Source organism: Diachasmimorpha longicaudata, chromosome 11, assembly GCF_034640455.1.
Source record: "Diachasmimorpha longicaudata isolate KC_UGA_2023 chromosome 11, iyDiaLong2, whole genome shotgun sequence".
Classification (NCBI taxonomy): Eukaryota; Metazoa; Arthropoda; class Insecta; order Hymenoptera; family Braconidae; genus Diachasmimorpha; species Diachasmimorpha longicaudata.
This window is the reverse complement of record NC_087235.1, coordinates 3,112,389-3,135,639: the sequence shown is the minus strand read 5'-3', so window position 1 is coordinate 3,135,639 and position 23,251 is coordinate 3,112,389. Positions and strand designations below refer to the sequence as shown.

The window sequence follows — 23,251 nt, the reverse complement described above, 5'->3', positions numbered from 1 at the left end:
TCTATGGACTGTATCTCCTTATTACCAATACAAGGTGATGATTAATTATGTACAAATCATTGAACGATCATGAGGGTAAAGTAAACAGGGACCAATATTTATATTCTTGGATTATATCCACTTTGAGTATTCAATAAAGTTTAGTATTTTCTTCATAATCTCTTGACAATATAAATGTTCTTAGTGTTTCACTTCCTGTAGTCATTTTTTCTCAACGAGCATGTCATACTGTGGACTTCCTGCCAGACGACTTCTCATATATTTTGCGTGGATTTCTGGCTCCAAGTAGCTGATTTTGACACTCGGATCGTCCTTCATTGCAGATTTCCATTGAAGCTGAAATTTGAGAATAGGAAAAGTGTTAATTTTGTAAGGAAACGTCTGCTTGACATAATTCTAAATTCTATATATTTTTTTACTGAATATTCTATCCGATTTTCCAATTATTACTCCGTTTGAAATGTTAAATCAGCCTGTGATTGTGTGTTGTAATCCATGAAATAATTAATTTCGAGAGAATGTCCTCAAAACATTTCACGAATTTCTTACGAAAATGTAAGGATATTTGCTATAAATTTTACGTTTTGTAAATATTCAAGTCGTGAATTAATTAAGTCAGAATTATAATGAGCCAACCAGTCTGAGGAAGCGTTCACGTGGAATGGCATACTGCTCGCCCCGGAGTATTCTGATGAGATCAGCTCTCTCACACCAGGGCCAGATCATCAAGTCCAACATCCCGGGCTTGTTCCCACCGAAAAATGGTGTTCCCCTCTTTCCCAATTCTCTATCGAATATTTCTAATCCTTTCAAGGCCTCCTCGAATAATTCTCGATCAACAGATGGCTCCAGGTACAGCTGGAAGGTAATGAAACGATGGAATTAATAACTTGAAAATTAAAGTGAATTGAAATTTTACATTGTATTCCCAATCAGTAACCGTGTACTGAAATATTTTGAAGTACCTTATACATCAATGATATGACACTGTTGAACCTCTCAATCAGTAACTTGTCCTTGGCTTTAAGCAGGGGATCATCAGGGTAGAGATTACTCTGTGCATGAGCCTCATTGAGGTAATCAGTGATTAGCAGGCTTTCGAATAAAATATCACCGGTTGGTAACTCGATGGAGGGGACTTTCCCCAGGGGGTTTTTCTCCAGGTACCAGTCAGGTTTGTCACCCAGATTGATAAAAACTACATCGTACCTGCGGTGGACACGTTTTTTCATTAAAACTTCACAGTCATTTTTTTATGAGGACTGGAAGCATAAGCCCTTTGTTTATTGCATTAATTTATTAATATCTTTGTTCATGAGGACCTAGCAGGACTAGATTAGTTATAGGATTAGATTGAAACGTTCAATAAAATGAAGAACGAAATTTTAATGCATAAAATTGAACAAAGTCAGTTAGAAGGACTAACGTCGACTGACAAATATTACAACAATTTCAAAATCTAAACATCCCGGTAATAAAACTGTCAATTGTGTTAGTTAAATTAAAGCGAAAAATTAATCTTCTTTTCCAAATGAAACCCATATGTTTGTCTGACTTGTGGATCCTCTAATTTTGATTTCAAATCAGTTAGAGTGGTATTAAACAATAAAAAATTATTTCCCTCGAGTTATCGTTATGTAAATGTCTAAATGAATTTGGCAGCTGAGGTTTTTTAGTCATTACTTCTTGGAAAGATTGTCGTTAATCCATTAGAATTCGTAGCTAAAAATCTGACCATTAGGCTGTTGATAAGAATTATCAAAGGCAGCTTTGAATATATTTCCATTTTTTGTCTTAAAATTTCATTCTTGTACCCACAGCAGAAATAAAAATTATGAATAACCAGTTCCACTTACGGAATTTTTTTTTGATCCAACACCAAATGAACCCTTTGAGCATAAGGGCAGAATCTCATACTGTAGAGACGTAATTTGCCAGGCTGAAGGGGAGGGGCTTCACTGCCTAAACACGTAAATAGGTGTGAATCATATAATTAAATTATCAGATTTGTGTCGATGGAGATTTACAAAATAAGGGCTCACCCTTTGTCAGATGTGATGAATTCATAATGCAAACTTGTTTATTATATGCTGCAAGAGGTCGAAACGTCGGCAGCTGTACGTAGAAGTTGTAGGGAAACCTGTCCAACTAATTATGACTCAAATATGAAAAAACTCTCTGATGATATACTAAATGATTAGTCTTTCTTGCTGAACTGTAGCGGTTCAACGTCTACTTTCTATCGTTGAATATTGTGACCTTGCGAACGTGCCAATGAGCTTCGATCATCAATGGCACTTGGATTCCAGATGGTCGGAAGTGTAGAGATCGTGTCACTCCATGTCGGTTGGTGATGGATACGCTTGGAAACGTCTTTATCGACGGAGGTCGTCTTCAGTAGATAAGGAAAAATGAATTCTTCGTCTGCGACAGTAGTGTGACCCCATATGTAGGCGGCCGCAGCTCTCCTTTAAGGGTAGTCGGGTTAGGAATAAAATATTCAAAGAATTCAGTCGATTTTATGATAAATTTTTCATAGGTGGTTCAATTTTTCGAGACATCCTTTGTAAAATTTTATAAATCTCAGAAACTGAGAAAAAATAATAATTAATTTTGAATATTCATATTCATCGAGCGAAGCTCAAGAATTCCTCGAAATTATTGAACGTTTTTTCGTCTCCATTGGTGAGTTTTTCAACGATATTTGTTACGATCTTATCGTAACCCTCCGAGAGGGGCTAGTCTACCACGTCTGAATATCAACTTGACATAAATTTGTTTCTGCTGAATGCACTTGATAGCGTTTTCGCGAAACCCTCAGCCGTATTCTCATCCCCTCTTCCATTGTCGTTTATTCTCCTTGGACAACTTCCATACGGTCCACAGGGGATGATATTAGGGGGCACCCGAAAGTACCTTATAAATAGCGATTCCTACATTAGCCTCGTGAATGTCTCTGATTTAAGCGCAGATTAAAGTTCATATCGCGAGGAAATAGACTGGTAATGAAGCTCACTATCCAACGTAACTCTATCGTTCGAGTTAAGCAGGAACTCGAATTGCCTTGAGTTCAAGAGATATCCGGCACAGGAGAGAAAAATTCTTTAAACATTAAGTGCCTGTTCTGTAATCTGCCAGTTAAAAAAGTATTCAGTAAAAATTTCAAAAAAGTTACGCATTTTTTTCCTGAACGTTCCATATTTCTTCCGGAACGTTTTGGATTTTTTTCCGAAAGTGGAAATTGTTTTGTAATTTTTACTGAATATTATTTTGACTGGCAGATCACGGAACAGACACGTAATTTTTTTAGGGAGTTAATTTTTAAAGAATTTTTCTCGCTGGGTAAATTAACCACTCCGTAATGTGCTAATTAAAAGAATATTCTGTATTTATTGCGAAACAGTTTCGCATTTTTTTAGTGAACTGTCAGGAAAAAGTCCAGAACGTTCCAGAAAATGTATGAAATGTTCGGGGTTCCGTCATTTTTACTGAATACTGTTTTGACTGACAGATTACAGAACAGGAACATAATTTTTAAAAAATTTTCTCTCCGTCTAAGGAACATTTTTTAATTAAATCAGCAAAACAATAACCCGATACCGTCATTAATTTTTCATAAACTTCATCATAGTTTTCATAGTTTATTGATTTCAATGAACAACCTATTGCACTTCTACATTAATTAAAATAATTATCCTCGGGATAGACGAATGGACGTATTGCCGCCGTCGGATGATATTCCATTCACTCAGCCAATTTTTTATAATTCCTTGCAATTATCCCGACAAAATGACCACAACAAAAAAACAATATAAGACCAAAGACTGAAATAAAATAGTAACCACTATCTTATTTTCCCTTTCATTGAAATAAAAAATCAAATGACTAATTTATTTCGATTTCAAACAGTAAATCAGTATAATGAGCTACTTGAAATATTATTTACATTCGATTTTTATAAAACAGTGTCCAGCTCCGTGGAAGACTCCCCTGAAAATGGAATTAACTTGTTTTATATCTCTCTTCCACCCCCAAAGATCCGAGAAGTTTCATGTCAGTCCTCTCTTTCCATCAAGAAAATTAAAATTTGAAAAACAATACAAGAGATTTTTGCAAGTAGAATACATTAAATAAATCTAGCTGCAAAAATCACCGAAATAAGATTTTTTTAATTGGACGAATGACACCCCCAGTTTGACTCAGGGGTAGCAGGGGTTACGTGAAAGAGGTGGGAGGGGGGCAGGAGGAGGAGGAGAATGGGGGGAAGGAGTGAGAGGGTGGAAAAAGCTCAAGATAGAGAGGGCGGAAGGAACAGCACACTCGTGTCCTGATTGGTAGCAGAATCGATTAGCCTGGTGTACGGTTGTTGGCAAGTGGAACGGGGGTGGCTTAAAGCATTCTCAGGGGCCGCGAATTTCCCGAATGGAGGTTTCCCGCTGGGTCCCGCCCTGCTCAATGCACGACAACAAACCCGCTGGGTGCCTCCTCTTCTCCATGGCAACCCAACCCAATTCGCCAACCGCCGACGAGACTGACCTCTTCCCTTTTACCCTCTTCCTCCCTTCCTCACCCCGTCTCACTCTCTCCCTCTCTCATTTCCCCCTCTCACATTCAATTCCACCACCCAACTACTGTTCCTGTCACTCTTCATTCCGGAGGGTGAGGAGGGGGTGATATATATGTATATATATATTTTTTTTTTCGTTAACCGTGGTTTTGAACACAGAATATAATACCATCACCAACTATTACAGTACCCCGTTCAATGCTGTTCAACGCCAGTTAGGATAAAACAAGAATACGAGAGCTTTTCAATTGTACACACACGCGCAGCACACTCTGAGGGCACATTGATTTTGCCGACGACTGATACAACCCCGTCGGCTCGTTTAATTAGAAACATGGCGACTTTAATACAAGCGCACAACACAGAAAACAACGTTTTTTTTTTTTTTTTTTTCATTTTTTTAAAGAGGATTTTCTCCGGTGTTTCCCTTTCCCAAGAGCTTTTTTTTTAATCACTCTTAAAAATTCTCAGAAGTTTTTCATTCTCCCAATTTTTTGTCTCTTGATTAAAATAACATTTGTTTAAATTCTGCTGTTGATCACGACTTCATTCGCTTCTCATCATTTAGGTTTTACTATTAAGACTAGATGCCCATCCTATGTTCGCATAAACTACACATGAAAACACTCTATCTATCTGTCGTACGGTTCTATTTTTACGATCTTATGCCGTTGAATGTTCTTAGTATATTAAATATCATTTTCATTTATTATGATACATTACGTTATTTAGGTCCAGGGCTTGTTGACAGAGGTACCATTTTGAATTTACTCATTATCATTTGGATTATGCATGGGGTGAGGGGGATAAAGAACAAGACAGAGAATTTTATATTTACAAATCTGCCTTGTGCTTCAAATTTTTCTTTGAGAATAAACGTATGCTCGTTTGCTGTGAAAATCTAGGTAATTACAAATTGAAACGATAATAATAAAATATTCAAGAAAAAAAATAACAATGTTAAAGATAATACGATTCTCCTCGTCCATCAAATAATACAAATATTCATTGAGTGCTGAGCAAATGAATTGTACAACTTACGACATTGCGAGCCTCACCCCGACAACTTCTGCCATTCAATTTTTCCACTATAAATACATAACAATTAATTTGAAAGTACCTCGTATAATACACGCATTATTTATAATTCAAATGTTCCTCCAATCGTCACCAGTTTAAACTGAGTATTGATTTTTTTTTGTTTCTGCTCCACTGACTCAAATTAACTCAATTTTTTTCTCCAGTTTTATAAAAATCCAAATCGTTGACTTAAAATCATATCCATCTCATTCATTATATACAATTATTGTTTATCGTTATCCACGAGGGATTGTGGATTAAACTCCTAGAGGACAGTTAGGACACCACCTGAAATCTCTGATTGTCATTCCGGATCTTGTGATACAATTGTGAACGTACAATCAGTGATAATTCAGGATACACAGCAGAGCATTATTGTCCCTCATTATTTCTATTCTCCCGAAAGTTTTACGTGTCTTCGGAGAAAATCGTAAACTGCCTACAACAAGAGCCATGCACGAACATTCAGTACAGAGTTTATGTTACACACATTATTTATAATCTGTGAAATAATTATTTATGATCATTTGAACGATAAAATCAAGTCTAATAGAACAGGAAATAAACCGCCATGATTTGGAGCAGTTATAATTATTATTTATATACAAATGCTCCCTCGAGGATCCATCAACACTTCTTTAATTATTTGAGTCATTTCCATTCCACTTTTTTTGCCTTATCGTGATATTGTCTTTGGTGAGAGGGGAACAGAGACTGAAAATTGTGTGTTGAATATGTTTAACATGTTTTATGGCACACGATTCAATTATGGCACTGCTCGAGGACACGGGGAGCGATTAATAAACTCCCAGCAGTTGTCTCCGTGCATTCGACTCCAAATCCCACGTTTTTTTTCCCCTGATAATGAACAATTGTTCAAATTCTGGATGAGAATCAATGTCAAATGGTACAAAACACATTTTCCCAGTATTTCCACTTTTTTCCAGTTTTTTTTTCTTTCATAACATGGGCGACTATCTAGATGGATTGTCGAATGAATGCTCAACGCGGTGTCCCCAGTGCGCCCCAATGCTCAGGGGTGGGTCATGCATAGTGGGGATAAGTGCCGAGATGCGGCGGCACATGACCCGATGCTGTGTGGTGTCCTGCGTAGAGATTTGCTCCTGGACTTGACCAGTAACTCGAAGCTGATTGGAAAAGTCCACCCGGAACTGACACCGATACCGATGCTGCTGGGGGTGGCATTAAATTGAGCTTAGCATGACCATAACCAGACATGAAGAGCTCACTCTGATACTTGTATGCTGCTGGATCAGCAGCCGCTGGCTGCGTTGCTGCAGCAAGACCTTGAAAATCGAATTTGTACGCGTACCTTTTGCCGTGCACCTTTGTCATTATATTTTTGTCATAGTAGTACCTGAAAGGAGAATTTTAAACCCTTGAGTGTGAGTAGTGGAAAACGTTATGTTTTGAAAATTGTACTCCCTAAAATTATCGAAAAATCGATCGAACAATCTGGCCTATCGCAACGAGCTTCTAATGTCGACCAGGTGCCACTCATTATCGTGATAATTTCGTAATCCTTCTCGAAACTAATTATAATGAACCCAGTAAAATTAGTGACTGAACCCCGAGAATATTGGGACCTCGATGGAGGTCATATGGCATCTAAGGCCATCATAAGAAAGAGCAATTGACGAAATATGAGTCCACATGACCTCAACCCAAAACTGATGAGGGGAAACAGGGAATGAGAGTTGATGACAGAGATCGACCATGGCCCGACACTGATAGAAGGCACGACGGGTGGGTAATCCAATCGGGGAAATTGATCGAAAAATAATAGCCGGCAAACCGGTTCCCCCCCCCCCCCCCACCCCCTGCATTCATCGAATACGGTCAAACAATTTTCCGAAAAGGTGTAGTGGTGTTCTGTGATTGGAATCTCTCCCTCATCCGCCCCCCAATAGTCCGCCAACCGTTTATGTCTCAAATGAGTCAGGAGAAATTATCCGACAAAAAAAAAAAACGGACGATTTCATTCATTTTGCCATTCAGCCTCTCTCGTTGCCATTTTCATTCGTCCCTTTGTGTCTAAGGCTTTTAACCACTCACCTTAAGGCCCTTGACAATTTATCGTAATTCATGTTGGGTTTAGATTTTCTCTCGCCCCAGCGTCGCGCCACTTCGTCGGGATCTGTCAGCTTAAATTCACCGTTCGTTCCCTCCCACGTGATGCACGCTGCATTACTCGAGTCTGAGAGTAATTCCAGTAAAAATTGCCAGAGCTGTATCTGTCCAGATCCAGAGCTTGCGAGTCTACTGCTCGTTGCGCCGAACATCTGATATGGATCTGAAAAAAATTAGAATATGGAAAAAAAAGGAAATTACTATCGTTTGTATTTCTACGTTTGTTTCCTCTCTCTTGCACTCTCTCTTTCTCTCTCTCTAACGCCTCACCCTCCTTCCATCCCCTTACGGAGTGTGGAGAGCTTTACAATGCGTCATCAGTGCCGCTTACTACTGCTCAGTCATCGAGGGCCCTACAGAGCATTTCGTACAAAGGATATAATCGCAACCCCACAATGGAATAGAGGAGTTCATTTGGATCATAATAATTTCAATTGAAACAGAGAATCATATCGCAATCAATTCAACTCAATTTTACATTGTTTCTGTATTACAGAAAAGGACTTTAGAGCTTTAAGCGCACACTTGGGGCTCTTTATGGTGTATGAGTATGGCCACTTCTGGGAAATACTTCGACTCAATTTCTTCGGAGGCTGAAAATTACTGTGAGTCACGGAAACCGTGACATAACTTTTGCCCTTTAGTCTAGTGTCCAGGGTGATTGTATCGGGCCTCCTGGAAAAGATTGTAATGGCTCTTCGTAAATAATGGTGTTTAAATGAAAATAAGGGGGAGAAATTCTTGACTATTGTGGAATTATTTTTCAACAACAATTTATTACTGATTAGGATTTTTTATAGGTTTTCAGACTAGCTCTGGAGTACCTGGAAACTCCCAGGTGACTAGGGGATTTCAGATAGTCTGAAGTAATACACGAAGTCTTCAAGGGTTTCGGGATTTTTGTATACCCTCCCCTCATTTTTGGGATCCAAAAATCCTTCAAATCCCTAAACACATTCTGCAATTTCAAATATGCAAATGACCTCAGTATTTTGATGCTCTCAAAACTTCCACTCCTCAATTTCCTCGTTTCCATAATTTTTTTTGAACTCATGTTCTGTAGAGGAACTCTCCCTTAGTGTCAGTTCCAACTCCCCCTTCTACCTTGCAACACTTTTAAAAATTCTCAGCCCCAAGAAGTCTGACTTGAAAATAAACAATCTTGTGAAATTTAAAAAACTGAAGAAGTGAGTATCTCACTTCTTCAGTTTTTTAAATTTAAAACTAAAGTTGTTTCTTCGGAATATAACAAATTACTTGAGAAACCCACATCTCGAATTTTGGGAAATGAATTTATTGGGAGTCCTTGATATGTGTGGACAAAAATCAATCGTCTGTCTATAGCTGTTGTCAGTCCATCTCAGTACGTTATAGTTTTTATAGTTTTCCTCCAAACAGCACGGAACTGTTTAGAATGGTTTTAATAAATAAAACCAGAGAAGAAACAGAAAAAACGAATGAATAAGGGCCTTTTGTCAAATGGGTCTAGAGTGTCAAATCTTTGGTGACTACGAGTCAGTTCATCTGGAGACATCATACCAGAAAGATATACCTTCTGCGTGCGATAACAAAGAATTAAAGTTGATAGTTAAATCGTTTTTATTGGAGTTTACACTTCGAATGTTTGACAAAAATTCATTTTCGAATGGAATGAATGGATCTTTGTATAAGTATTTCTTTTATTCTGGTGTTTCCACTTGACAGTGGAAAACATTTTTATGAGAAGTAATTTTAGGAAGTTTGGAGGTGATGTGTATGCTCTGTTTTCTGAATGTACATAAAGGTGCATGAGTGGAACCTTTGTTGATAAGAGAGTCATCAGGTCTAGGGTGTTGTATCCCTTCAGTCTATTAATTAGTTCGTTTAAGGAAACCAAGCAGAGCGGAATTCACACGTTTGATTATTGAACCATTATCCCATCTCCAATAATTTTTATATTATTGAAACAATCCCTATCCTTAATCCAATAGAATTTTTAACACTCATGGAAAATCGTAGAACAAGTAGAAAAAAATATCTTTCTAATAATTTCCTCGAGTCGATGAAAATTCAAATGTTCAAGTGAAATCCCATGAAATGTTGATGATACAATCGTAAGAACAATGGTCATATTTCCAATTGCAAAACCTGAGTAATTATTATTTACAATGATGGGCCATATTGTTAAAAGTTTAAAACATCGAAGTGACTGAGACATTTCATTTCTGTGTGATCCGAACTTTAATTACAATTATCGAATGGAATAATGCTTTACATTTGAAACATTGTCCCCAGTGCAGTGCCAACTGAGTTGATCGACTGTCGATCGAACTGTAATTCACTTACGAGTTAATAATACGAACTGGGAGGAGCCGCACGAAATCCGGAGGGGAGTTACGTATATCCATTTTTCTCATCTACTGTTGCAGTGAATTCCATCACCACTACTACACTACTGCAGACGACATGTACATCAATACATTTCGTGGAGTACGAAGAAATACGAGGATATATGGATGGACCGTTATCTATGAGGGTTGCGTGGTTAACGACCAGTATAATCGTAGGGGTCAATCCCGAGTCATCGACGAGCTGTTGCGAATTTACGTCATGCATCAACAGAATTTCTCTATTCTCCTGTCACAACACATTACTTCGGCGAAGAAAAATAGAGGGGTTGACTTACCGGGCTGCCTGAGATGTGAGTGGGTGTCCAGGGCGGATTTTGAAAGACCGCTCCCGTAACCTGGAACATACAGAAATATTTCATTAATTCAAAAATAATGGGGACGAATTAAAATTAGAGAACTTGAAGTCCGCTGATTGATTGTGGAATCAAATGGGGAAATTTAATTACCGGTGATGTCAATTTAATTTCTGGGAACTCCAACTTAATGAACTTTGTTAATCATTTTACAATAATTATATTTTTTCCATTGAGAAAATTCTAGAATTTATATTTTTGTCATTTATCCATTTTTTGTTACGATGGGAATTTAAAAAAAGAGATTCGGATGCGACTGAAAAAATATAAATTCATGTTTGTAGAGTTTTTTTTTTCTCTGGCGCCCTGACGAGGGGTCAAACAAGCCATATCCGTCGTTACAGGATTGTCAAAATCCCAGTTTGTGTTTCTATAGTAAGAAGAATCAAGTCCAGGACTGAAAGCTAGCGGGACAGATACCAGAGGTGGAGCGAGAGCACTGAACTGTTAGAATCGGTTAGAGAGGATTTTCGTGTAGGCAAACACATCCATGATGAGTTCTCGGTTACTGTATGTATACTCCTCCCTTCAGTCTTTCAGAATCAAATTTCATCAGAGCAATTTCCCCGAGGATCCATTGCCGAATGGACAGATCCTAAATTTTGGATTTTTTTTTTTCAGCAATTGGAAAAGTCCATTGGTCAAGGGGCAGTGAATTTCTCTGGTCACGTACAGTCCGTCACGATGCAGAGAGTGGGAAAATCTGTTTTGGGGCTCACAATGGCCCTTAATTTCGTGCCGTTGTATTTCCTACTCGAGGCTCCAGCTCAGTTGGGAGAGTCAACCGTCGGAGAACTTCGATCGTGGAAATCGACGGGAATTATCGTGATCAGTCCCAGCGATCATAACTTCATCAATTACTAGGATATTCAGAAGATTCCCTACCGGAAGTTAATAAGTTTCCTCACATAAGAAGGCGTGACTTTAGATTAAAGGAATGGAGAGATATTCTTAAGGAAAATTCATTAGTTTTTGCTTCACACAGGTGCAACAAGCTAGATTATTGGAATGTGTTTTACTCACGCATAGAAATTCCTATCAATATGGGAAATTTTGTAATTAATGATATGTGGCTTCGTAAAATTTACTAAACAGAACTATAAAATTTAAAGTACCATTTTTTATTTGAGGGTGAATGAAAAATTGATAGAAATCTCTTAAAAATTTCTATCTAGGTCAGTTTATTTTATTGGGCCTCATTTAATTTTTTACTGTGCCACACAGTAGTTTTTTGATAACTCATTGTGATTGGTTAATGTTGACCGCCGAATATTCCGACTATTCCCGACGTCGGACTTCGTCATGGGAAATTTTGCATCAGAGGGAATTTTTACGAGACCAATACTTGACGGTATAGTAATTTTTCTCAGTCTGAGCAAATCAATTCAATTCATTTTATGTTATTGATGCTACATCCTGCCCCTCCCTGTTCTCCTCTTCATCTTTACAATCTATTCCCCTACATTTGCCCGTCAGAACAATATTCGGTAAAAATTACCGAACAATTTTCCCTGTTAGTGAACTATCAAGAAAAAGTCCAAAACGTTCCAGGAAAAATATGGAACGTTCGCTGAAAAAATGCGTTACTGTTCCCTAATTTTTACTGAATTTTGACTGGCAGATTATGGAACCGGCACGTCATTTTCAAAGAATTTTTCCTCCACGTAAGATCGTCACCCCCAACGAAATTATTCCATGAAAAATGAATAAAAAATTCAGTTTAAGGTGCCGTTAAATACTGCAACATCTTCAATGCTTCAAGATGGTTCCACTTTTGCCCAACAAGACGGCCCATTTGATCCTAAAAAGTTGGTACTTGTTCACGGTATCGAGGCAGTCTCTCTCGGGCTCACGGACCTCCATATGCGAGAGGGTGACAGACACCCTTTCAATACCGCCCCCCAATCACTCTTCTCATGTGTTATACTTCCACTACCTCTCCGTCCGTTCCATTCTCCTTCGCTCTCTTTTTTCGCGATACTTTATATTTCATTCTCCTCGACTATTTTGCTCTTTCTCTAGTCTTCCTTTGGACAGAGTAGCGGGCATTATGTGCAAGGGCGTCTGAAGAGGAGTGCGACAGCGCGGAATGGCGGATCCTTTGATCCTCCCTTGGTTCTCAATGCTCCATACGTCAAAAAAAAAAGAAAAGCCCAGAAAAGGAAGAAAAAAATATATAAAGACCACTAGAGGGTTGTTTCGTCTACGTGTGGTGCGAACGTAACAGGATTACCCCATCCCCTGTGTAGGTAATTGCTTGTGAATGCGCAGATACGCGTCTGACAATGGATCCAGTGTGAGGGAACAGCGTCAAAAGGCTTTTGATGATATAGGTAGTAAGAGTGTTTGGATGCGTCGGGTGTTTTTCCAGCTAAAGGGTCACGCTCGTTTGGTGGGACAAGTGGTAATGGTGCCTTCGGGCCAGCCTGATTGCGGCCGACCCGGCAGGAGTCTAGGTGGCCTCGAGGTTCGTGTCAATCAGGCGGAGAATGCAATTGTTTAACACCAGATGCCACTTGATCGGCATCTGGATTTTTAGGTGGGTAATTTGAGGGATAAGGGGGAGGGGGGAGGGGGAGGCTAATATCGAGGGATTAATCATGTTTTTTCGACAGTAGATTAGGTCATGAGGGGAAAAAAAGTCGACTGACTAAAATAAAATAATTTTTTGTTTGAGTTCTTTTCATGTTATAAAAATAATTTTGATTTTTTTTAGTGATTATTTGAATTGTATGCCGTAAAAGTCTACTAATGACACTTGACGATAGACAATCGTAATTACCATGTTCACTATTAAAAAATGCTGCATGCATGTAGATTGTTGGGTATTAACATGTCTCAGAATTCCCTTTTTTTTTCTGACAATGCGATCGATCGGGGAGGGGGGGAGTGATTGGGGGGTTCAGGAAATATTCTGGTTAGGGAAAAATGTGGCAGACGCGACCGAAAAAATTGAACATTCTTCGGTTGTTCTTGGCAACTGGTGTGAAGTTTTTAACAGCTGAGAGTTTTGAGTTGAGTCAATTAAGTTTTTGTGTGTGTAATGCTTGAAAAAAAGATCTTTCGATCTTTCGATCTTTCGATTTCGCGAATATTTGTCTGGACGGAGGGGTAGAAGGGTGATTTCTCTATTGCAAAAGTAGAAAAATTGTGTTTATGTTCATGAAATTGGCTGGAGGGTAATCCAATTTTAAAACTGCAGAATTGTATTGACCCTTTTGCTTAGGATTGCTGGGAGACGAGACGGGACGAGAAATGGCCCATTGTCATCTCATGGGAACGACCATAGATGGATCTTTCGTTTCATCTATGTGGAAAGAAATGGTTCTATATAAATTATGTAAAACTTCCGCACTTTTACTGGACCTTTTGTAATTTCCATCGGACTTTTATTCTCTCTCGCGAATTACGGAACTTTCTCGTAATTTTTATTGAAGCTTTTCTCTGCCCGTAGATGCGTCTCATTTCATCTCCTCCATATGGGAACAATAATAGTCAGAATAAACAAGGGTCAGAATAAATTCGGCAGGGAATAAGGGCCCGAAAAATGGAAGTAAAAAAAATAGAAGTCGGAAAATAAAAAGTCTCGTCTCGAATGCCTTGTTCCCTCACCCAACTGTTCTCATCACGTCTTGTCTGCCCTTTGCCGTCTCGAACTACTGTCTCGTCTCGCAATGCCTCAATCATCTGCGTTTCGTTGTAGGATATACGAAGAGAAAAATTCCCACACACACAGAAATAAATTTTAGGTAAAAATTAGACCTGCAGGGGATGAAACGAGGGATGAAAGGTAGTTTTATCACAAAAATTAGCTTTCCAAGTCTAGTTTTACACCCTGCTCATCCCTCTGTTCCTCCTCTTCATCTTTACAGTCTATAATTCAACTACATTTGCCGGTCAAAACAAAATTACGGAACAGTTACGAACTTTTTTAATGAAATTTCAGTAAAAAGTCAGAGTGTTCAAGAAAAAATATAAAACGTTCCGTGAAAAAATGTGTAAATATGCCGTAATGTTTACTGAATAATTTTAACTGGCACGGAAAAAATTACGGAACAGTCACGTAATTTTTACAAAAAATTTCTTCTCGAGGTTAAAATTATTATTTAGATTAAATACCCTCATAGTGCACCCCCCATACCCACCAAAATAAAAATATATCCATGACACAGAGTAATTTTTAACCCCAAATTTTATGACTCACTAGATTGTTATTTTATTTACTCAATTTACCTCAATGTAAATAGCCATTAACAAAACCCAAAAATCTCAGTGTACGCTTTCCAGCCAGATTTATACAAAAGCCAAGTGGATGGAGGGTAGGTGAGGGCAAGTGGTCGTCACGCACTCTGAGCCCCCTGATCTATCGTTTGACCTGTGGACTCCCTCAAGACCATGCGGTGAGTATGCAGCACGCGAGGTTAACCAGCCGGCCCCTCATGCATATTACCAGAGCACCGGTTACTCGTGACTCCCAACGTGGAACGACTTTCCCCAATCTCCACGATCTTTCGGTCATTGGGTAAAATCACAATCATTCGACTAAAATTCAAAATATCAAAATCTCAACGCCGACAAAATGACATAAAAAGCTCAGGAGTACAATTCATCGCAGTGAAAAGGAAGAAATGTCTGTGGAGTGGGGTGAAATTGTGTGGAGCATGTAGCATATTGGTATGGGGTGTCCGCGGCCGAGGGGTTAGTGTAGCTCTATCGTCGCCTATATTATGTCTTCGGTAGTACATACATGGTCACGTGCCTATGCGTGACACGTTCACGCATGGTCGAGCGGGTTCCGACTCCCCGTATCGCTTCTCATTCACTTCGCTTCCTTTTTCCACTACCCCATGTCATGGAATAGGAGAAAGTGAGACGAAGTGATGCCAGCAAAACGGGGCTGCGACCAATCCCCCCGGTTATAACAGGGGATTGTATTTCCACTTTGGAAGTCGTCGACGTTGACGTTAGTCTTTCGACAACTGCTGATTTCTGATTGACCAGTCACCGAGGAGCCGAGTTCCGCTTGGAAATCAGGGAGGTTTTTCATTGACTTTAAATTTTCTCGAGAATCGACAAATTCCACTCTGCGAATGGTAGTCGGAGTAGATACTGGTTTTTAACGATTTTTAAAAATTTATTTATAATTTTCCTGATGAACGTTAGAATGGGTCATCGGCCGAAGGTCTTCATCGTGTTTATATTCGCCAAAAAATAGGAGAATTTTGAAAATAAGAGGGAAACAATTTCTAATGACTCTTCACTGCACCTCGAGTGTTCGTGAAACCCCCGCATTCCTCCCCCCAATTTTTTAGTTGACAAAAAAATTCCCCGGTGACAGATTCTGCATCCGGAACTTATCCTAGATCTCGTGGACGTCATCCACCCGGTTCACGCAATATTTTCTATCCGATCAATATCAGATTCTAATGATCAGTCTAATTCCCAACAAATTCAGATCCCCATTCTCGACCCATTTCCCCTAATTACGTTGAGAATGATTTTCTTCATTTCGGCGAAGCTCATTCACCCACTTCAACACTCGAAAAACGAAACGAACAACGTAGTTCCAAACTTCCGGCCTCGTTTTCAAAAAGCCCTCACCCTCCATCGCACGTGAGAAAATATAAATAACTTAGGCAATCTCAGTCTCCCCCTTTCTCTGTGAACGCACACCGACAGTTAAGTGACCGGTCGAACAAAAAAAAAAGGGAGAAATAACTTAAAGGCCCCCCCCCCCTATCGTTGTTTTGAATAGTATTATTAGTTATATATTAGGGTGGGTGTCAAGGTGAGGTGGCTACGGATTGCAGCGATCGAGTTCTCCGGCAAACCTACGTATAAAAGATAGTCACGCGATAATGGGGAAACGCCGGGCCACGTAACCTCCCCGGGGGCTTACGGTGTACGTTTGCCACGCGCCACGTCCGAGTGGCTACGTAATTATTATGGCCCCAGTCTGAGCTCAGTCAGCCTAGTCAAGGAGTACGGAGGAGTATGTGTAGTGGAAGGAAAGGGGTGGTTTCAAAAGTCACGCGAGCCACTTTCCTCATTCTTACTGAGGGTTAATTGCCTTTTTTCCTGACGAATATGCATTGTTGTCCTCGGGTTGGAAAGTAGCTATGAAAAATTATGGTACGTATCCATATGGGATTTCTTCATTCATCATGTACGTATATCCGGGTATAACAGAGTGTTTGCGATTAAATTTGTTTTCGAGAAATGATATTGTCAGCATTTCTCCGAGATCGTAGATTCTACTCTTTGAGCAGAAGGAGAGAAAGATCTGACAATTTTTATTTTTTTTATTAATAATTTCTGGGTAAATTGCGAGTCTGAGATAAATTACCATATCATCGAGTAAAATTTCTTTATCGGTCTAGGAAAATTTCTACATCGGCCTCGTAAAAATCTAAAGTCTGATGGAATATCTCTCATGACGACGTAGAACGTCGGCAGTAATCGGCGCAATGAGGCTCCATAAAATAAACTGACCTACACACAAATCTTCGTAAGATTTCTATTAATTTTTCATTTACTCTCAAATAAAAAATAACAGCCCTTCAAATTTTATAGTGCTGTCTAGTAAATTTTTCGAAGTCACATATCATTAATTACAAAATTTCCGGAATTGACAACTTCAATGTGCGACTAAAACATATTCCAGCCGGGTACCGTAATTATTCCCACCTTTTTCTCTCCCTCTACGAACGCCCTCTTCACCCCATAAACATTCGAGTTCCGTAAACCTCCAAAAATTAATTATAATTCGATTACTCCCCACACGATCCCCAGTACGATTGGAATCACGACACCATGAAACCCCGTCTAAACCAATTCCCAGGGTAATATCGAGTATTTTTTAACGTTCATTGATCTCCCTTTCCCTCCCTCCCCCCTACATCTCCCAACTTCTCGCCCAAAAGGGTCCTTTGTCAGTGGAAAAGTAATTTTAAATCTCTCTCTGCAATTTAACTCACCATCAACACGTTCATACCTGGCGACTAGCCCCGGGCAACACGTGTGTTCAATATCACGTGTTCAAACTTTATGACAAAGTGAGCTTTCCCGGGTTCACGCTAGAACACACTCCCTCCCCCTAAATCCCTTGGTTCTCTTATCGAGAGCCACAGAGAGCTAGCCAAGCATCCATGAAGCCAGATACAAAGAGAGAGAAGTCGTTTTCACGCTTTCATAACAAGCACACCCGCAGGCAAAAGCTGTGATCTCTCCAATGATTGTCCCTGGCTTGGCTTGCCAACCTTACGCCAGGAGATGCGCCGAGTTGGAAGCAAACGGAGAGAGAGGGAACGAGGAGGACACGGGTGGTGGTAAAAGTGGGAGAGGTAGACGAGGACAGAGAATGTCAGGGTGGATAATGGTGGTGGGTGACTCCCGGTTTCCTCGCGCTAACCCTGGGGGGTGTTCGCGACGACAAAGAGGCCGCGGTTCAACGCGCCACAAAGCGCCGGGACGCCCACGCCCTATGTGTGCCTCAACTTCCAAACGATTCCTCTCTCCCTCTTCTCCACCTTCCTCTGGTGCACGGTACCATCCTGTGAATTGCATCCATACACCTTTGTACCGAGTATATGTGACCGTAAAAGAGAACAAGAATGAGATAAAAATTTTTGAGTAGGGGGGGGGGGGGGTGTCAATGGAGTGGGTGTAAAAAGCACTCGAAATGCTAAACGGGGCTGATAAGCCGCGGTGCATTTGTTATCTGCACAGACATTCGTCTTGTCTGCTATTTGCCATTTTCCTTTTGCGGAGGTAATAATTATTTTGAGGAAAGGGAGTGGGGGGGAGGGGGATGCGGTTGATTTTTTTTTCAGTATTCAACTTTCCCGGGGTAAATGTGCAGAGGGAACGTCTGTAGTCGTTTTTTGATGGAATTAATACCTTGAAATCTGAGGAACAAATTTTTTCCGTCTTCTTTTCGACATCAAGTCGTTGCGCGAAAACTGTGGGTACGAATATCTATTTATCTACTGTCTAAAATGGGGGGTAGTTTTCGAAAAAGAAGAGTCTAAATTTCGCTAATTTTTATGATATTTTTGAGAGATTAAAGGCGATTTGATTGAATGGAATATTTGTCTAGATTTAAATCAAGAATTTGGAGATTTAGGGACTTGTCTTGCTGAATGTTTGGGACAGCTGTTTGATAATCAAGTTAAATCGATTTACCGTTTTGCAAATTAATTGTTATAGTCCCTTTTTGCGGATAATACTTGAAAATAGCGTAAGTTCTTCATGTCGGCTGTCCCCCGAGAAAATAGCAAAGGAAAGTGGGGGATAATTTTTTCATTATCGTCTGCAAACGGAGTAAAACGCGAGCTGATTTAATTGCAAAATAAATAGTCAATGAAACAAAGGAAGGGGAGGGTGAGAAAGGGTGGAAAAAGTACCAAAAGTGGCTCAATCAAACCCTTAATATTTTCTTTCTCCCTCTGTCTCTCAACCTGAGGCACATGTGACACCGATTTGCACTCATTATCTTCAGACACTAGCATTATTAGAGGGCTACATGTGATGTATTTTATTCACAGTCTAATCATAATCTAGGATAGTTATCACAAGAAAACAATCGCTTCAAGGACACCTCCACCAGCCCACGAAGACACAACTAGCGATAAATATCAGGGAAACTCACCCTGGCCAGGAGCAGGCGACGTAGCGTGGCTCCAGCCTCCTTTGTACGAACTGCTGGCATCTGAAAGACAAACAATTCAACAAGTTAAATAACAATCATATCTAAATTATCAATTATGAACTCCCAATGCTCTCATGAGGGGCGCAATTCTGTCAACAAAATGTTCAATTTCGTTGAATCTTTGCGGAAGTAAAAAAAATTTGGTAAAGCCGTCACCAATTTCGCCGGCGGTATATTTACCGACAGATATATTTTCATTTGGCCTCGGTTATTGGCGCGAATGTGTACCTAACGAAGCCTCGAGGGGTCGAGGTGGGCCTGAACGATTGACCAAGGGAGCAGACATCCCCATCCACCTCTACACATTCACTCCTTTGGCAAACAAGCCATCTTTCTCATGTGTATCCTCAATACAGAAATAGAGTTTTGGCGCATTTTTCTCTCCCTTTAGATTCGCTCTGGCAATCATTCCCCCTTCCCCTATCCCCCCTAGTGTCCATTAATGGGGGATTCGAATTTCATGTGCTTCCGTTAATGTAACCTGAGTGGTTCCGGGATGTGAAGATGATGTTTAGTTGTGATCAGTGATTCCGGGTGATGATCGGCATTCACAAGTGTATTGGTCTAGGGTTGAGATCAAATTTTATCCTACGAAATGTGGCTTCAACCCTTGTCACAGAAAATTTAATTACAATCTGAATAAATTGCAAATAAGCAATATAATATGCAATGTAATATGCAAATGCAATAAATTGCAAAGTGCAAGTTACCCCTGTCAATATCTACCAATTGATTTGACCCAATGAACAAGACAACATACCAGCAAAAAGCATGGACAAATTGGTAAAAGCAGTTGTCCTCGGTAGTTCACCAGCTGTACCACTGCTCCCCTTGAGATCCAGCATTTCGCTGGCGGTGGAAGACTCCTCCACCGCCTGTAGATGGCCCAACACGGACCCCTTCAGTCCACTTTCAATCACGCTGATTATTTCTCCTCCAACAACTCAACAGTATCACCAGACAGCTTATCAGCCACAGTAACTCCAACAGTTAAACTCATCAATGAATAAATAAAATCAACAAAAACTTTTTTTATGAATTAAACAATTGGATAGCACTCAGTCCATTGACACCGGTACAGAAATCATGAGAATTTCTGTCATATCGTGATACAGGTGATAACTGATTAACTGGATTAACGAAAATTCAAACCAATGGGCTTATCATTAGCACCTGGGTACAATGTCAGTGTACTCGTTGAGGCGATCATCGTGGTTTACCACGCCGAACGATACTGGGTGGCGTGAGTGGGAAGAACCCTGGTGCCTACACACTCAGTCCCGCCCCCTCCAGCATAGCTGGTGGTATCTGGTGCATACTTTGAGGGTTGAAAGCTGAATCCTGGGACAGCGGGCATCCACTCGGCTGATAGGGGCGGGTCTTGTGGAACCTCTACCAACATCTCCAATATCTTGACACATGCGCACAGGGATAAACTATCCACTAGTGTTAATGAGTGTACCGCCATCTCCATGGGTGTAAACTGGGTGAATATATAACACTTGGGTGAGTATTCACTTTTTGAGGGTGAAAGAGGACAACTTTGGGCTTGGTTGCTAGGAGCCCAACGACCAAAACCTATCCACCTATCTACCCATTGACACGACAGGTGGTGGTTGCATTGACTTTTTAGTCTTAATGCTCCTTACAGGTTTTCCTTTTCAGGAGGACAATGGATACGATGGTGGACGAATCCGCCGCTGTTTGGGGAGGTTTTTTTTATTTGTGGTACTTCAGGAGCTGAAGGATTGCCAGCACGGGAGAACAATGAGAGAATCTTGGAATGGAATTGGTGGGTTTTAAGAGGTTTAGGATTCAATATGTACTTCAATAATTCCAATGAAGTTGGAGTCGTTGTTTTTGATGAATAATTTTGATGTTGAATGTTTATTGGCAGGGACAGTCATTCTTGGATTTTCGGGAGTTCGTGGCGGGGGAGGGAAGAGCAGTTCGAGAACAGAGATACAGAAAAGTCTGGGAAAAATTACTGTGAAGGGGACTAGAATCGAGGTGCAACATGATAGAATACTGGAATGTGTTTTACTGACACATACAAGTTCCTATCGACTCTGGAAATTTTGTAATTAATGATATGTGGCTCCGTAAAATTTACTACACAGCACTATAAAATTTGAAGGTCTATCATTTTTTATTTGACGTCAAATAAAAAATTGATAGAAATCTTCGAAAAATTTCAATCTAGGTCACTTCCCTTTATTGGACTTTTCTTCATTTTTTACCGTGCCACACGGCAATTTTCCGGTAACTCATTGTGATTGGTTAACGATGAGCGCCGAATATAGCCGATTATTCCCGACGTTGTACTTCGTCATGAGAAATATTCCCCCAGACTTTGACTTTTCACGAGGCCGACATAGAAGTTTTCCTAAACCGATAAAGAAATTTCCCTCAACGGCACAGTAATTTATCTCAGTCCGCAATTACCATTCTGAGATCAATTACAACAATGCACCCAACTACAATAAATGCAACAATCTGTATATTAATTTCTAATGGATATAATTTTTCTGATTTTACAAAATGCCTTAACACAACATCAAAAACTCAAACAAAAAAATCTCAGCAGAACTTAACATCACATAACGAGCATTTTTCTCTGTCCTATCGTGTACCCGTCTAGATTCTACGTCTGCATATCGCATTATGTTCCCGTTCATCGATGAAAACTTTCTCCCTTTTGGAAAAAGGAGGCAGAAAGGGCACGCGGCCGACACGCGACCGTACGCCGGCCGGCGCATTTAACGCGCGATCGCTTTCGAGTGCTTGCGCGTGTGTAGATACATCGAAGGGAGCTCTTCATCTCGGCTGTCCTCCCCCTCCCTCCCCCCCCCCCAAAAATAGCAAAAGAAAATGTGGGCTAATTTTTTCATTATCGTCAGCAAATGGAATAAAACCCCGGACGATTTAATTGCGAAATAAATAGTAAATGAAACAAAGGAAGAGGAGGGTGAGAAAGGGAGGAAAAAGTACCGAAAGTGGCTCAATCAAACCCTTAATGTTTTCTTTCTCCCTCTTTCTCCCAACCTCGCAGCACATGCGGCGATGATTCGCACGCATTATCTTGAGATACGAGCACTGCTAGCTGGGTATACGGACGAGTAGGCAAGCCGAAGTGCAAGGGAGGGTGAGAGAGAGTATCATTGTACGGTATGAAACATGACAGGGCGGTCTATTGTACCAGGAGACGCATTGCCCAAGGACCGTTGAGAGTTTTATGCAGTATAACCCAACATCCAAAAGCAGTGGGCGAGTGAGAAAACGATACTTTTCAAGGGGAACGCATTCGCTGTGAGAGGGTGGGAGGGAGGGGTAGGTGGGTGGATATAAAGTACCAGTCACAAACCACTGGCACACACCATCAACGAACTGAATTTCTACCCATCCAATACCCATAAGCCATATAATACGATAAGAACCCGTACCACTTTGTTAACCCACCCGCGGTATCGAGCTTCAAGTGTGTAGGGGATGATATATATCGTGTAATCAGATTGTTTGCTATTCAATTTTCAACAATATGCTTGATTCAGTTGGATGTATCTTCGGATTTTTAAAAGATTGCGGTTATCTGTTATCTGTCAGTGGTGCGAGATTGAGGGTTGGGGAAATACTGGCCACTTTGTAGGCTCGGGGGTGGGTGAGTTCAATAGTATTTATGATGTTCTGGGGTTCGTAAGAATTGTCAGTGACGATGAATATTTTTCGACTATTTTAATAGTTGGATTATGTCGTGACGCTCAACGGCTCAGCGAACGTTTATTTATACTACTGATTAGGGAGGTATCGGAAGGGATTCTTCGTCCTGGAGTCGGTGGATTTCTCTCGGGACAGGAATGGGGAGGATATATTGATTTTGTATAGAAATTTCTTAAATTGTGAACAATAAATTTTCTGACAAACCGTCAATTGCCAAGAGACTAAAATGAATAGTTTCGAACAGAGCTAATTATTTAAATTGAATGTCATTAGTCTCACACAG

The 23,251-nt window shown here is 40.2% G+C and overlaps 2 protein-coding genes across 3 annotated transcripts in view; both read right to left on the bottom strand.

The window, feature by feature from the left end:
• Positions 1–76: 76 nt before the first annotated feature.
• On the bottom strand, positions 77–2,295 carry LOC135167760 (pyrimidodiazepine synthase-like). Its single transcript, XM_064131282.1, has 5 exons — positions 2,043–2,295; positions 1,857–1,962; positions 966–1,209; positions 637–858; positions 77–336 (listed from the first exon to the last, which is right to left on the bottom strand). Exons 1-5 carry the CDS (start codon positions 2,065–2,067, stop codon positions 202–204), a joined length of 732 nt encoding a protein of 243 aa, XP_063987352.1. The 5' UTR covers positions 2,068–2,295; the 3' UTR covers positions 77–201.
• Positions 2,296–4,850: 2,555 nt separating this feature from the next.
• Positions 4,851–23,251, bottom strand: part of LOC135167759 (transcriptional regulator ERG homolog) — a 32,430-nt gene continuing 14,029 nt past the window's right edge. For both annotated transcript variants that reach the window (XM_064131281.1, XM_064131280.1), the window contains exons 3-6: positions 19,192–19,251; positions 10,464–10,523; positions 7,724–7,961; positions 4,851–7,025 (exon numbers count right to left, since the gene is read on the bottom strand). In XM_064131281.1, coding sequence (XP_063987351.1) covers positions 6,692–7,025; positions 7,724–7,961; positions 10,464–10,523; positions 19,192–19,251 — 692 coding nt within the window. In that variant the 3' untranslated portion in view covers positions 4,851–6,691. The remainder of the gene's footprint in view (positions 7,026–7,723; positions 7,962–10,463; positions 10,524–19,191; positions 19,252–23,251) is intronic.

Coding starts and splice junctions, on each gene's coding strand:
- LOC135167760 (XM_064131282.1), bottom strand. CDS start 2,067: ATGAATTCATCACATCTGACAAAGG. Junction 1,210..1,856: donor TTGGATCAAAAAAAAATTCC/GTAAGTGGAACT, acceptor TGTCCACCGCAG/GTACGATGTAGTTTTTATCA. Junction 337..636: donor GTGAACGCTTCCTCAGACTG/GTTGGCTCATTA, acceptor CTCAAATTTCAG/CTTCAATGGAAATCTGCAAT.